This window comes from Nicotiana tabacum, chromosome 20 (assembly GCF_000715075.1).
Source record: "Nicotiana tabacum cultivar K326 chromosome 20, ASM71507v2, whole genome shotgun sequence".
NCBI classification, from domain to species: Eukaryota; Viridiplantae; Streptophyta; class Magnoliopsida; order Solanales; family Solanaceae; genus Nicotiana; species Nicotiana tabacum.
The window spans coordinates 137948648-137962026 of NC_134099.1; the positions used below are offsets into that span (position 1 = coordinate 137948648).

At 36.3% G+C, this 13379-nt stretch overlaps 2 protein-coding genes across 3 annotated transcripts; both read right to left on the bottom strand.

Moving 5' to 3' along the window:
* Nucleotides 1–546: 546 nt before the first annotated feature.
* Nucleotides 547–2184, bottom strand: LOC107769603 (transcription factor MYB123-like). Of its 2 annotated transcripts, XM_016588832.2 has the most exons (4): nucleotides 2004–2184; nucleotides 1787–1916; nucleotides 1229–1546; nucleotides 547–1099 (listed from the first exon to the last, which is right to left on the bottom strand). In XM_016588832.2, the coding sequence occupies exons 1-4, from the start codon at nucleotides 2134–2136 to the stop codon at nucleotides 664–666; spliced, it is 1017 nt and encodes a 338-aa protein (XP_016444318.2). In that variant the 5' UTR covers nucleotides 2137–2184; the 3' UTR covers nucleotides 547–663. The 2 variants fall into 2 exon arrangements, with proteins under 2 accessions (XP_016444318.2, XP_016444317.2); XM_016588831.2 differs by having other exon boundaries at nucleotides 548–1546.
* Nucleotides 2185–9072: 6888 nt separating this feature from the next.
* Nucleotides 9073–9559, bottom strand: LOC142174560 (uncharacterized). The gene is made up of 2 exons (XM_075240382.1): nucleotides 9437–9559; nucleotides 9073–9384 (listed from the first exon to the last, which is right to left on the bottom strand). The coding sequence occupies exons 1-2, from the start codon at nucleotides 9557–9559 to the stop codon at nucleotides 9073–9075; spliced, it is 435 nt and encodes a 144-aa protein (XP_075096483.1).
* Between the last annotated feature and the right edge of the window lie 3820 nt (nucleotides 9560–13379).

The following is a 13379-nucleotide window of genomic DNA, read 5'->3' on the forward strand; positions in this document are numbered from 1 at the left end:
TACAACTCAGTAGTGTCAAGAGACTACTACAACTTTGAAAGAAATAACACTCTTTATTTAAAATACTTCACTACAATATTACTATCACTCACTAGTTATCTCACAGACCACAATATGTGGATTACTCTCACTACTTTATGCTTCTCTCGTTATTTTGGTGTGCTTAAACTGAACGAATGAAACTCATATTTATAGGCACATTTTCACCAACCCAACCAATCTGATTGGTTCCTCAATTTGTAAAGTCCAGATTTCAGCCGCCCTTATTGAAAAAATTTCAACCACCCTAATTTGACTTCACCAACTTTTTTAACTTTTTCTTTATTTCCTTTTTTCCTTTTATGGGTCCTACAATTAGCAATAGATTTTTTTGTTTAGCTACAAAATTTGTCTATAGCTAAATCCTGTTTTTTATTAGGGAAATAGCTAGCTAGCTTAATTAAATATTACCACCTCCACAAAGCTAGCTGCAATTAGTGGCGGATTTAGAGTAGACGCAGTAGGCCATCTTATACAAATATGAAAACAAATAACAATAAATACATATATAAATTACAGAATTGGTTGATTCTAAATTCTAAATCTGACACTAAAAACAACATGAGTGCATAATTAATTAAGAGTATATTGACTCATGATCATGCATGCCAGATCAACCATTAATCAAGAAGAGAAACCATTAATCCAAAGTTCCAAATCGTTACGCTGCGTCTCTTCTGCGAACAATGTTGTTTGACTATAATTCGAAGGAAAATAACTCCTTTCCTTTTCGTTTTTGGTGCAACTATCTCCAACAGTAGTTGTATTCTCCAAGTTTTCACATATATCAGGTGCATTAAGAAGCTCAGAAAGAAAAGGATCGTCCATATCAAAACCAAACATGAAATTAAAATTATAATTTTCCAATTCTCCTGAGAAAGTAGGTGTTGATTCTGACACTGGTTGTTGTTTCTCGGACAAAGATGATACTGATAATGATGACGATGCTACAATAGTATTTGCATTTTCTATTGCCAAATCCTCCGCCATTACCTTGTCATAGTTATCATTATCAAGATTTGAGTTGTCAACGTGAAAGCGTAGGAACTCAACGGGATTCCTGGTGCAAGGTGGGAAGACTGAGTGAGAATTACTAGCCCTTTGAGCAATCTCATTGTGAGACTGATCAACATTTTGTGGCTCAACTGAACTACTAGTAGGAAGAGGACTAATAAAAACTTTAGTGCACCTAATTGCCTTTGTGCGGATAACCAAATACGGGGATGAGGAAGACGACGATCCTCCGAGTCCAACGTTTGTTAACAGATACTGTGAATCCTGAGGAACTGTGTCTTCTTGATTATTTTTGTTTAGTTGCGTAACTTCTCCAGACTTGGATGATTTGGCATGACTAGAACGAGGGCGCTGACGATTAATGGAAGATGTAATGTGGTTTGGCTGACCAGGAGGAACTCCTTGTTGTAGTTTCTTGCCGATGTTGGTGTTCCAGTAGTTCTTGATTTCATTGTCTGTTCGCCCCGGTAGCCTTCCCGCTATCAGAGACCATCTGCAGCAATTGTCAATATTCATATATATATATATATATATATATATATATATATATATATATATATATATATATATATATATATATATATATCTCACACACCCAACGAAAAATGCAATGTGTTTATGTATATTCCTCATTTCTTTATTATCTGTTTTTGGATGAGACAAATCTAAAATTTTGAGTCAGTGAGTGTAAAATATCGAAAATATCGTAACTATATATAAATACAGGTCAAACCTGTTTCCAAGAAGTTTATGAAGTCTGATAATGAGATCTTCTTCATCTGGAGTTATATTTCCTCTCTTAATATCTGGCCTTAGATAATTTAGCCACCTTAATCTGCAACTCTTTCCACATCTTTTAAGACCTGTTATTTATACAAAATCATTTTGCAAAATATTACTATAGTAATAATGTCCATATACAAAACAAAAAAAAAAATAATAAAGCTCACCAGCTCTTTTGGGAAGATTTCTCCATTTTCCTTCACCATTAACTTTGATGTAATCTATTAAAATTTTATCCTCTATAGGAGTCCATGCTCCTTTGTTTAATCCTTCTTTAGAACAACAAGGTTTTCTTCCCATAATTTATATAAAATAAGTTAGAATAATTATCTATATAGTTTCTGTTGTTTGTCTCTGGGACTTGGCAATGGTCAAGTTTCAATATGCATATACTTATAGTATGTCAATTCAACATCCACAACCCCCCCCCTCCCCAAGGGTGACTTCACCCCCACCCCCCTCACTAGGGGAGGAGGGGTAGGCAAAAATTGGAATTGGAGTTGTCCCCCCCAAAATATCATTATCTTATTAAATGAAATGCAGATACACAAGGTGACAAATATTTCTTCAGTTTACCTGTAGTATTGGGACCATGTTTTTCCCTCTCATATTCCCTTTTTACTTAAAGTTAGGATCTTTATTTTTTTCTTGTTCTTCCTTTGTAAAAAGGTAAAAAAGCTAACTCATTTTGCAGTAGCAATATAATGTACACTACTACTTATGTTTTGATTCAATCAATTAACTATGGACAAAGCCAATCGATTTTGTAGTCTTTTATAAATTTATTTTTAGTTTTATGTTCTTCTTACATACATTAATATACGAATAATCTAATTTCATTCAATTCATCAAACTCATTCAACATCCAAAAAATTTATCATAATTTGATTATTTTTAAATTGATCGTCAATTTACAAACAACGCGTCAATATGTAAACAACAACAACAACCCAGTAAAATTTCACAAGTCGGGTCTGGGGAGAGTAGTGTGTAGTGTAAATGGCGTGGGGTAGCCACTATTTGAGGTGGTATTTATTTTTTATCCAGCAATTCTAATGTTGAGCAAAAATAGTCACTACTCTATTAAAATTAATATGAAAAGATATTTTTACCCTTTTTTCTTCTCAAACTCTTGCTTCTCTCTCTCAAGTTCGATGCATGCCTATGTTCATAGATAAACCTCGTAACTTTGAAAATCACCTACCTACTTGGTTGTTGGTTCGATTCGACTTTTGAGTACTTATGCTACTGAAAAGCATTTCAAATCTTACTTACTCTCTGAAGCAAAGAACACTAGTAGTAATAAATAACCAGTACTTGTATTCAAATCTGATTTCTTGCTATTTTGGGCTAAATTGTTTATGATTAGTGACATTTCTGTTACGTAATAGTGGTTGTAGTGGAACTAGTAAATGAGTGGCCAATAGAGAAACTTATACCATTGGAATTTGGAGGTACAAATTCAGATTAAGGAGTTAGATGTGTAAAGGACAATTGGTCCTGAACTTAGAGGTGTAAGTTCAAAAATTAAGGACCTTGGTCCTTAACTTAGAGTTACAAGCACAGAAATTAAGGACAAGTAATCCTTAACTTAGAGTTACAAGCACAGAAATTAAGGACATGTAGTCCTGAACTTCGAGTTCCAAGTTTAAAAGTTAAGGACATGTAGTCCTGAACTTAGAGTTACAAGTTCAAAAGTTAAGGACGGGTAGTCCTAAATTTAGAGTTATAAGTTCAAAAACTAAGGACAAGTAGTCCTTAACTTAGACTTACATGCTCATAAATTAAGGACAGCTAGTCCTGAACTTATAGTAACAAACTCATAAGTTAAGGACACTTGGTCTTGAACTTAGAGTTGGAAGTTTAAAAATCAAGGATACTTGGTCCTTAACTTAGAGTTACAAGCACAGAAATTAAGGACAAGTAGTCCTTAACTTAGAGTTGCAAGCACAGAAGTTAAGGACATGTAGTCCTGAACTTAGAGTTACAAGTTCAAAAGTTAAGGACATGTAGTCCTAAACTTAGAGTTACAAGTTCAAAAACTAAGGACAAGTAGTCCTTAATATTTACACAGTATTCATGAAGTTAAGGACATCATGTCCTTAATATTTTACACAACATTCATGAAGCTAAGGACATCATGTCCTTAATATTTTACACAGCATTCATGAAGTTAAAGACATCATGTCCTTAATATTTTACACAGCATTCATGAAGTTAAACCATGTCCTTAATATTTCCACAGCATTCATGAAGTTAAGGACACCATGTCCTTAATATTTACACAGCATCCATGTCTAACACAGGGGTATTTTCGTCCGGGCGGGTAAAAGATTATTAAGCACTGGCTAAAAAGTAAATACATCCTAAACCGTGGATAAAGAATAAAGACATCTTTAAATAGTGGCCAACCGTGCACTTCCCCCTAGTATGTACGCATATCTTACCCGTAGCCCAGAGAAGTAGAGAAGCTATTTTCGATAGATCCTTGATTCAAGAAAGCGAAAAGAGACAATAGATCAGTAACGACAACAGAGTCCAGAAACGCGTCAATCTGTAACTAGTTGGAAAAAATTATGTGAATAATCCATTTCGCTTTATTGAAAACTCATTCAGTATATTCAAAGAATTTTCATAGTTTAATTATTTTTAAATTGATAGTCAACCTACCGCAATCTTTTTCTTTTTATTCAACTAAATTATATGGAATCGATTATATACTTGCAATTAAAAGTTAAAACTCATATGATCAGCTATTTTTACTTTTTTATTCTGATTTACCTAAGATCTTTAACGAGAACTATATATGTACCTTTGATTATTTATGATCCTGCAAAGAGGACCAAATGCAATATATCTATCCAATGTTTGACAATCTGGCAAGTTTGTTGCAGATAGTTATTGAAACCCACAATTAATCAATGATGATAAGAGAAAAATTTAAACCATTAATCTAATTTTACGTTATTAGCTAGATCCCACCAGTTTTCTTAACTGTCCACTGGTAAAAATAGCAGCATTAATTGGCTATATAATTGTATAGTATTACCCTTTTTCAAGTCATTACACCTGGAAAAAGTTAAACCTAAAAGAGAAATATTAATTTTAGGAGAGATTTTGAAACTTGACATGTGGAGGCATAATTCCAGCAAAGGGGTTCAAATAAAGAAAAAATTTAATAATTATAAGAGATTGTGGATAGTTGAAATTGAGCCAAAGACCTCTCAAAGGTTTTGAACCCCTTGACCACTAAAATATACTTTTGGGTTATGTTAAAGGGATTCAAAAAATAATATATAGAGGCAAAAATCAAATTTTGTCATGTATACACAGTGTAATTTTTCGGCGAAGGGGATTCAGGTGAACACCCTTCCGCCCCTAAATCCGCCGCTGTTGACATTCAGTCTTTTTGTGAGAAGAAATTGCAATTTAAATTATTCTTGCTTCTTTCATGTTCTCAGGCAACATAAAGAGCGGAAGAAAAAGAGAATGTTATAAGAAAATATGAGAAATACGAAAGACGAAAAGACTCGTACAATAATTGTCAACTAAATAATTAAAATCCTCTTAAAGTCTTTGAAATTGTCAACTACATAATCACTAAAAAAATTTAATATACATTCTAATACTAGTGATCTGAAATAAATTGAAAATAAGAGCATAACGTTTTGTTTATAATGATGATCTTTAGACATACTTTGTGCGTATTTCGACTATTACATTGGATTATCCCTATCACCCGTCATTATAGTACTGATGCAATATAAGGATTGGAAATGAGTATAATTGAACTAGGAGCCTAAGCTCGAAGAACAATGGTAGGTAAACAGGGAATCTCCGAGATTTTATCTAAGAAGAAACAGAAATAAGGAGAAGAGTTTGATCTTGTTTTCTGAATGAATTCAATTAGTATGATTACAATGTATTTATAGAACTAAACAGCTCAAAATGATTCTCCTTGATTCCTAACGATTACAGTTATAACTAACTCCAAGTAACTCCTAACTAACTTGCCACGCCAGCTTGCCAATTCAGCTCTTCTCTATCTTGCATCAATACCCATCGCTAAAGAACACCCTTGACCTCAAGGGTGGAATGAAGAAAATCTCTATTGTAAATCAGAATAATACTCCAAGTAGCCTGAGAATTATCATGTAACGATCCGACCGGTCATTTTGAGCTTTTGCACTTCGCTCGCCAGTTCTTGGGCATGACTAGCCCCGCGTGATGTATTATGACTTATGTAAATCGCCGGTTTTGGTTTTCAGGGTAATCGGAATGAATTTGGAAGAACAACTCACAGTTTGAAGCTTAAAATTTGAAAGGTTTGACCAAGTTTTGACTTGTTAGTATATGATCTCGGATTTGAATTTTTATGATTTGGTTAGCTCCGTTAAGTGATTTGGGACTTAAGAACGTGATCGGAATGTGTTTTGGAGGTCCGGAGTAGATTTAGGCTTGAATTGACAAAATTGGATTTTGGGCATTTTCCGGTTGATAGGTGAGATTTTGATATAGGGGTAGGAATGGAATTTCGGAAGTTGGAATAGGTCCGTTGTGTCATTTGTGACGTGTGTGCAAAATTTCAGGTCATTCGGACGAGGTTTGATAGACTTTTTTATCGAAAGCGGAATTTGGAAGTTTTTGGAATTCTTAGGCTTGAATCCGATGTAATTTTGGTGTTTTGATGTTGTCTTGAGCTTTCCAAAGGTTGGAACAAGTTTGAATGATGTTATGGGATATGTTGGTATGTTTGGTTGAGGTCCCGAGGGCATCGGGTGAGTTTCAAGTGGTTGAACAGATCATTTCATGTTGGAAAAAGTTGCAGAAAAACTGTTGTTGGTGTTTTAGGTTTTTGACCTTCGCGTTCGCGATGGATGTCCCGCGTTCGCGAAGGGTTAGGATGTGAGGTAGTGGAGTTGGCCTTCGCGTTCATGAAGGTGGTCTCGCGTTCGCGAAGGGCTGAGGTCAATGGTCATCGCGTTCACAAGGTTTTTGCCGCGTTCGCGTAGGGGAAGTGGAATAGCTGGGACTCCAAGGCATTTGTTCTACGCGTTCACGTAGTAGAAGTTGCGTTCGCGAAGAGGTGAGTCAGTCGTGTATCGCGTTCACGAGAGTGTCCTCGCGTTCGCGTAGAAGGAATTTTGGTCAGGAATGCTTTGTGCTTCGCGAACGTGAGGGTGTTGCCGCGTTCGCGATGAAGAAAATATCTGGGCAGGCAGATTATATTTGAAAATCGAGGGTATAAGGCCAATATCACAAAAACCATTGGAGAGCTCGGGAGAAGGTGAAATTGGAAGAGATTTTCAGTGGAGCAATTGGGGTAAATATTCTTCATTCATATTTAGTTTAATTCCATGATTTAGTCTTGAAGGTCATCATTTAATTTGAGAAATTAGAGTGAAAATTGGGGGAAAATGGAAGAAAAATTTGATAATTCTTTTAGGGATTTGAATGGGCATTTGATGTCGAATTTTGATGATTTTGGTATGTATAAACTCGTGAGAGGATAATGATTCTATTGAGGTGATTTTTATCGAATTCCGAGACGTGGGCCGGGGGGTCGAGTTTGGCCAATTTCGGGATTTTTGATGTAAATTGGTTATTTTCGAGTGAGCTTTGTTTCCTTAGTATATTTTGATGGTATAAATTTGTATTTGGTTAGATTTGGAGCATTTGGAGACCGAGTGGAGAGGCAAGGGCATCGCGAGCTAGAGTTTGGACCGGATTGAGGTAAGTAATGATTGTAAATATTTGTCTTGAGGGTATGGAACTTCGGATTTCACATTGTTGTGCTACTAGAGGTGACGCATACGCTAGATGACGAACGTGGGGTCGTGCACCATTGGGGATTGTGACTTAGTCCGTCACGTATGACTGTTTAACCGCGTATTTGATTGAATACCATTTGCTATCATTGTATTTTGGAAATTATTACCATGTTTTGGGTTGAATGTCATATTTGGGCCTCGTGCCAACTGTTTTGGACCCTTAGGAGATTTTTACTACTATTCCTCATTGTTTTGACTTCATATTTATACTCAACCATGTGGTATTATACTGTTTTCATAACTCAGCCATATTTACTACATTTTGACATTTTTAAATGATATTTTAGGCTGAGCATCATGTTTTTACTATTGCCCGAGTGGCTTGAGAGATTTCTGACTGAGTAAGGCCGAGGGCCTGTGTTGTGAGGATATTATGGGATCGAGTTGCACGCCGCAACAGTGTGGTACTGATTTATGATTATGAGGCCGAGGGCCTGATTTGTTACACCACGAGGTGGCTTGATATGAGGCCGAGAGCCTATTTGATTATGCCACGAGATGGCTTGTTATTGCGCTTGGGTCGTAAGGGCCCCTCCTGGAGTTTGTACACCCCCTAATGAGCGCGGGTACCCAGTGTGAGTGATATGATGTTGCCCGAGGGGCTGTTGTTGTTTCATATTGTTGCCTGGGGGGCTGTTCTTGATCCATGTTTTGCCCGAGGGGCGGTTCTTGATTTATGTTATGTCCGAGGGGCTGAATATGAGTGATTGTGAGGTAGCCCAAGGGGCTGGTTCTGTTGATATTATGCCCGAGGGGCGGTTTATGGTACATGTTTTGCCCGAGGGGTTGTTTACAATTTTATCATGTTTACTCACTGTTTTATCACTCGTTTGAAACTATTGAAAATTATTTTAAAAAAAAGGTTTTACCGAAACTGAGCATGATTTACGAAGTAAATGATTTCTGTACTGTGTTGGAAATGTCCTGCATTTGTTGTAGCGTTTTGACGTGGTTTACGTGTTTTCTTACTGCTCAGCTTTCATTTACTTTTATTACTTACTGAGTTGGCGTACTCACATTACTCCCTGCACCGTGTGTGCAGATTCAGGTATTTCTGAACCCGGTAGCGGGTGTTGGTTGCTCAGCGGTAGAGTCATCAGAGTTAGCAAGGTAGCTGCCCGACGTTCGCAACTCTGCTCTTTTCCCTCTTGTCTTCCTTAAATTATTTTAATATATTTTCAGACTCTTCATTGTATTCAGACCTTAGTAGAAGCTCGTGACTTATGATACCCCGATGTCGGGCTTGTGTATTTATTCTGCACTGTTCATTTAGACTTACATTATGAGATATCTGATTAACTAAAGGCTTAAAAATGATTGTTATTGATTAAATGGTTAATTCGGGAGTTGTGTTGGCTGGCCTAGTTTCACGATAGACGCCATCACGACCGGGTCGGTTTTAGGATCATGATACATCAATGCCAGTCCATTTCACAAGAACCTGGCAAACAGTTTTGTTACCTCGTTTAACCAATCTTCTGTGTAGTATAGCTTCAGGCATAGGATAATATGGGCTGGATAAGTAGAATACACGAGGATGGTTATTGATATCTGGAATCTCTAAACACCTTTTGCGTTGAGAAACATGGAAGGTAGGATGAATTAAGACATCAGTAGGCAGTAACAATGTGTAAGCAACTACACCAACCTTAGCAGCAACAGGATAAGGACCAAAGTACTTGGCCACTAATTTGATGAATGTTGAATGGCCTGGTGGCTACATATACTTGCCTATAAGGTTGTAACTTCAAATACACCCAATCACCTACTTCAAAACTCCTGTCAGATCTATGTTTGTTGGCTAGATCTCTCATTCTTTGTTGAGCTCTTGTAATGTGAAATTTCAAAAGTTGAATGATAGCTTCTCGAGCAGCTAGAGTTTTATCCACCATCTCATTAGCAGCTTTACCTGACAGATAAGGAAGATGGGTTGGTGGTTTCTGACCAAACAAAACCTCATATGGAGTACACTTAATGGCAATGTGATATATGGTATTGTACCACCACTCAGCAAGGGGTAAATAAGAAGATCATTTATTGGGACTATCTGAACAAAAATATCCCAGATAAGTCTCTAATATTCTGTTTAAGACCTCAGTTTCGCCATCTGTCTGTGGATGGTAGGCTGTTGATCTTTGTAACCGAACTCCTTGTAAGGTGAACAATTCCTGCCAAAAAGTGCTGAGAAATGCCTACCATTGGTTATAGAGATTGGTATAACATGCAACTTGAAGACATTATTCAGGAAACTCTGAGCCACAAACTGAGCAGTATAAGGGTGCGACCGACTCATGAAGTGGTAATATTTGCTCAGCCTGTCCACCACAACTAATATCACATCTTTACCCTTAGATGTAGGTAAGCCTTCAATGAAGTCTAAGCAAATATCAGTCCAAACCCCATCTAAAATTGGTAATTGATGTAATAAGCCAGGAGAAACAGTTGCATCACATTTATGTCTTTGACAAACATCACATTTGCTGATAAAATATCTAGTACTTTGAATAAGAGTCTTCCAATAGAACAATGATTGAAGTCTCTTAATAGTTGCATCTATACCAGAATGGCCTCTTGAGTGGAAGCATGCCATAATGCAATGATAGTTTTCTTCAAGTGTGGATCATCTCCTATTATCAATCGACCCTTCTATCTCAAATGTTCATTACTCCAAGTAAATGACTTGAATGGTTGCACTTGTAATTTAGCAATTTTCTCATATAGAGATAGATGCATTAGTACACTAGGTGCTTTTAATTTACTCAAATAAAGAGTCATTTGATGTTAATAAGGAAATGACCAACAATTTAGCATTAGGCTTCCTGGACAAGGCATCAACAGCTTTGTTCTCCACCCCCTTTTTGTATTCAATGGAGAAGTCAAAAGCTATAAATTTAGAAATACCAACCACATGGAAATCAGTATGTATATGTTGATCTAATAAATGCTTCAACGCCTTTTGATCGATTCTAACAATGAAATGTTTTCCCAATAAGTAGTGTGACCAAGTGATAACAAAGATAAATGCCAAAATCTCCCTGTCGTAGACAAACATAGCTTGATATCTAGGGGTTAATGACTTGATGATATATGTTATTGGATGCCCTTGCTACATTAAGAAAGCTTCAATACCTGTTCTACTAGCATCTGTCTCTACCACAAATGACTTAGAGTAGTCAGGCATTGCTAAGACATGTGTAGATATTAAAGCTTGTTTAAGCTTTTCAAAAGTTGTTGTAGGCTCTACTGTCCACAGGAACTCATCCTTCTTAAGTAGTTGATGTAGTGGCTTGCATATGGATCCAAACCCTTTAATAACCCTTCTGTAATATCCTGAATGCCTAAGAAGCCTCTTAGCTGTTTAATATTACTAGAAACAGGCTGTTGCTGGACAGCTACAATCTTCTTTGGATCTGTTGAGACTCCCTCATCACTAATAAAATGGTCAAGACACTCCACCTTAAGTACCCCAAAGGCACACTTTGACATGTTAGCATACAATGCTTCTTCATAAGATCAAAGACAGCTCTCACATGAACCATATGACCAGTCATGCTCTTACTATAGATCAGTATATCATCAAAAAATACCAACATTGATTTTATTAGTAATGGTTTAAAAACATAGTTCATGAGACTTTGGAAGAAAGATGTTGCATTAGTTAGGCCAAAAGGTATAATCAAGAATTCATAGTGACCTTCATGAGTTTTAAAAGCTGTTTTGTGGATATCACCTTTTGTCATTCTCAACTAGTGCTAACCAGCTCTGAGATCTATCTTTGAAAACACCACTGCACCTCCCAATTCATCAAGAATATCCTCTATTATGGGTATGGAAAACTTATCCTTGACTGTCAATTGATTAAGTTCCCTATAATTCACAAAAGCCTCGAACTCCCATATTTCTTACCTACTAACACCACAAGAGAAGCATAAGGACTAGTACTATGTTGTATTACCCCTTGTTTTAGTATTTCTTGTACCAACTTTTTAATGATATTCTTCTTAACTCCAGGATATTTATAAGGCCTTTTATTTAGTGGAGGTGCAACCTCTATTAGAGGTATTCTGTGATTGAAGGACCCTGTATGAGGAGGTAATGTGGTAGGCATGTCAAATATACTAGAATACTCATTCATCAATATAGACAAGGCTGGAGATACTTCCTTGTTTTGTGCAGCTTGTATATTATGGCATTGATTGTCTTCCTCCTCACTATTAATTACTATCAACATAAAAAATTGGTTATCTTCTTAACCCTTCTTAATCATGGCCCTTGATTTAGCTGATTTTAATTGATTACTAAGCCCCCTTAACACATATTTTTTTTCCTGATATATAAATTTAATAGTTATGTTTCCAAAATCAAACAAGATTCTGCCGCAATGTGCTTAACCATTGTAATTCCAGGACTATGTCAACATTGCCTAAAGGTAAAAGGAGGAAATCTGAAGAAAAAGTAGTACCTTGCAATAGCCACTGCAAATTCCTGCATACAGAAACTGTTTGCATCTTCCTGCCATCAGCCACACTAATAGATTGTTCAACTATAGAGTCAGCTTTACATCCCAATTTCTTGGCTACTGATTGATCAATGAAGTTATGAGTACTTCTAGTGTCAATCAATATATGTAGGGGCTCTTCTCATGATAGCCAATTACTCCGATGGTTTGATATCCACTAACTCCAATAAATGCCTGTAAGGAGATAGTCATAAACTCATCAATCCCTTCCATGGTCTCTTGTACCAACTCAATAGGTTTTTCATCATCTCTTGTGTCATCCTCAGTTATATCCACTAGAAATAACTACTTCTTTGCCCTGTAGTTATACATTTGAACATATTTTTCATCACGGAAAAAACACAGCTCTTTAGCTCTTTTTTCATCCAATTCATTAGCAGATAACCTCCTACCATAATTGTTATCAGAAGATCTACTATGAATATTAGAATTAGAGTCGATGAACCTTTTAAACGCTGAAGTTGATAAAGGAATCTTTTGGAAATCTTATGGTTTAACATGTTGCGAAGTAGGTAGCATGGAATTATGTGACATGTTAACAGGTTTAAGACCCCATGACTGAGCTTGTGCTTCAATAACACCTTTTTGCAATCTAGCAATTTTGTAAGCTTGCATAAGTGTTCTAGGTGTTTGAATTAACAGCCTTGTTAAGTTCTAGTTTCAATCCTCCAAGGAAACAACTGATAGCATTTTCAGTTGACATATTAACTTCATTCAACTGTCTATTAAATTCAGTTTTATAATCCTTCATAGTATCAACCTGTCTCAGATTTTTAATAACCTCCATAGGATCTTCAAACACATCCCCAAAGCTATCATGTAAGGCTAAAACGCATTCAGTCCAAGTTGGAAATATATCAATATTTCTAGATCTCATATACGACCTACGCCACACAATAACATCACCATCAAAATGAATACAAACGACTTTTACCTTTTCCTCAAAGGCAATTTCCTCCATAGAAAAACATGATCCACCTTATACAACCAGGATTTCAAGTCATATCCAAAAAATCGAGAGAAATCAAGTTGAGAATATCGAGTGGAAAAACTATTACCAGATGGAGCAGAACTAGTTTGGACTTATTTAGAACGACTCATACGATTCACCCTCAAATGAGGATGTTATTCTTTTATCTTGCTGCTTGATAATCCCAATTGCCTCCTTATCTCGAGCAATTCCTTATATGTTT